The sequence below is a fragment of the Nanorana parkeri genome, unplaced genomic scaffold, assembly GCF_000935625.1.
Source record: "Nanorana parkeri isolate BGI_ZX_2015 unplaced genomic scaffold, ASM93562v1 scaffold1934, whole genome shotgun sequence".
In the NCBI taxonomy this organism is placed as follows: Eukaryota; Metazoa; Chordata; class Amphibia; order Anura; family Dicroglossidae; genus Nanorana; species Nanorana parkeri.
The window spans coordinates 18,687-19,852 of record NW_017308202.1 but is presented as its reverse complement, the minus strand read 5'-3'; the positions used below and the strand labels follow the sequence as shown (position 1 = coordinate 19,852).

The window sequence follows — 1,166 nt, the reverse complement described above, 5'->3', positions numbered from 1 at the left end:
GTGTGTTCTGGAATCTCTGCTGTTTTGGGGGGGGGGGGGTTTGTGTTTCAGTTTCTTCTCCGGCAGACGGGCGTGGAATAATCGCGGTGGTGAATGCTTTTCTAGCCATCAGTACCAAAGAATGGGACAATCGACCACCTCTGACTCCAGCTCATCCAGCTGCTCCTGATGGCTTGGTGGAGACGAGCAGCCTTTCCCATCCTGCATTATGATAGAAATGGGGGCCTCAGATTCACTTGACGTTCGGAGACGCATTGTGTGAATTTGTTCTACCCTCTGTACAGCTGTTTACGAACTGTGCGTTTTAAGACTTTAATCCGCAGCGTGTCTCTTGCCAACCTCCACAGTGCTCCAATATGGACAAATCTTCACAAGCTGGACTAGATTGTTGACAGTAAATCACTAACTTTATGATTTCACGTGTATTGCAAGATACTCTACAAAGGCAGAGAAGGGCCTTGCCAAGTGGGATATACATGTTCCCACTGTTATTATTGCTTGGTACCTATACTCTTATGGCTATATCCAACCCTGCAAAATTCCAGATCAACTATTTCCGATTCCTTACAATCCTATTTCAGAAGAAGGCATCAGAAAGAATTTGAATGGTTGTTTAGAAGACGACTGAATGAGTTTCTAATGCTGAAGGAACATAACGTCTGATGGGACCAGAGTGAATTTTTGGATTTTTAAAGAACGTATCATGCAATAAATGTATTTCTACTGCACTAAGCCAAAGAGTTCTACTGAGTGATGTTTACTGAACTGTTTTAAAGGTTTGCAAACACAAACAAAGGATACAATGTTTAACAGCTTTATAAACCCTCTAATAGCAGAGGATATAGAACTATTCCAATACACTGCCTTAAGAGATGTCATTGACGGTGTTTATTTTTCCCCAGCAAAAAACAAACAAACCCCAAACTATTTTAAAAATAGATTCCATTTTGTTTCCATCTTAAATTAGTCGGTTGGCGGCTAGGGCGGCGCATTTGAGTCATTGAGGAACCTGGCCTTGGGGCAGCAGAGAGAGAGTAAATCCTGCCCTGACCGCACCCTTCACAATATTTTGTAACCCATATCCTAAGGTGAGAATAATGTTCCCAATATAACCGGCATCAACACTTTTCAAAAGTAAACTCATACATTGTTTTATGGAAGGACAA

The 1,166-nt window shown here is 41.9% G+C and overlaps 1 protein-coding gene across 1 annotated transcript in view; it reads left to right on the top strand.

Annotated features, from left to right (window-relative positions):
* The window catches only part of SLC2A10 (solute carrier family 2 member 10), a 14,784-nt gene extending 14,599 nt beyond the window's left edge, over positions 1 to 185 (top strand). Inside the window, exon 6 of the mRNA XM_018572087.1 lies at positions 52 to 185. Coding sequence (XP_018427589.1) covers positions 52 to 169 — 118 coding nt within the window. The 3' untranslated portion in view covers positions 170 to 185. The remainder of the gene's footprint in view (positions 1 to 51) is intronic.
* The last annotated feature ends 981 nt before the right edge of the window (positions 186 to 1,166 follow it).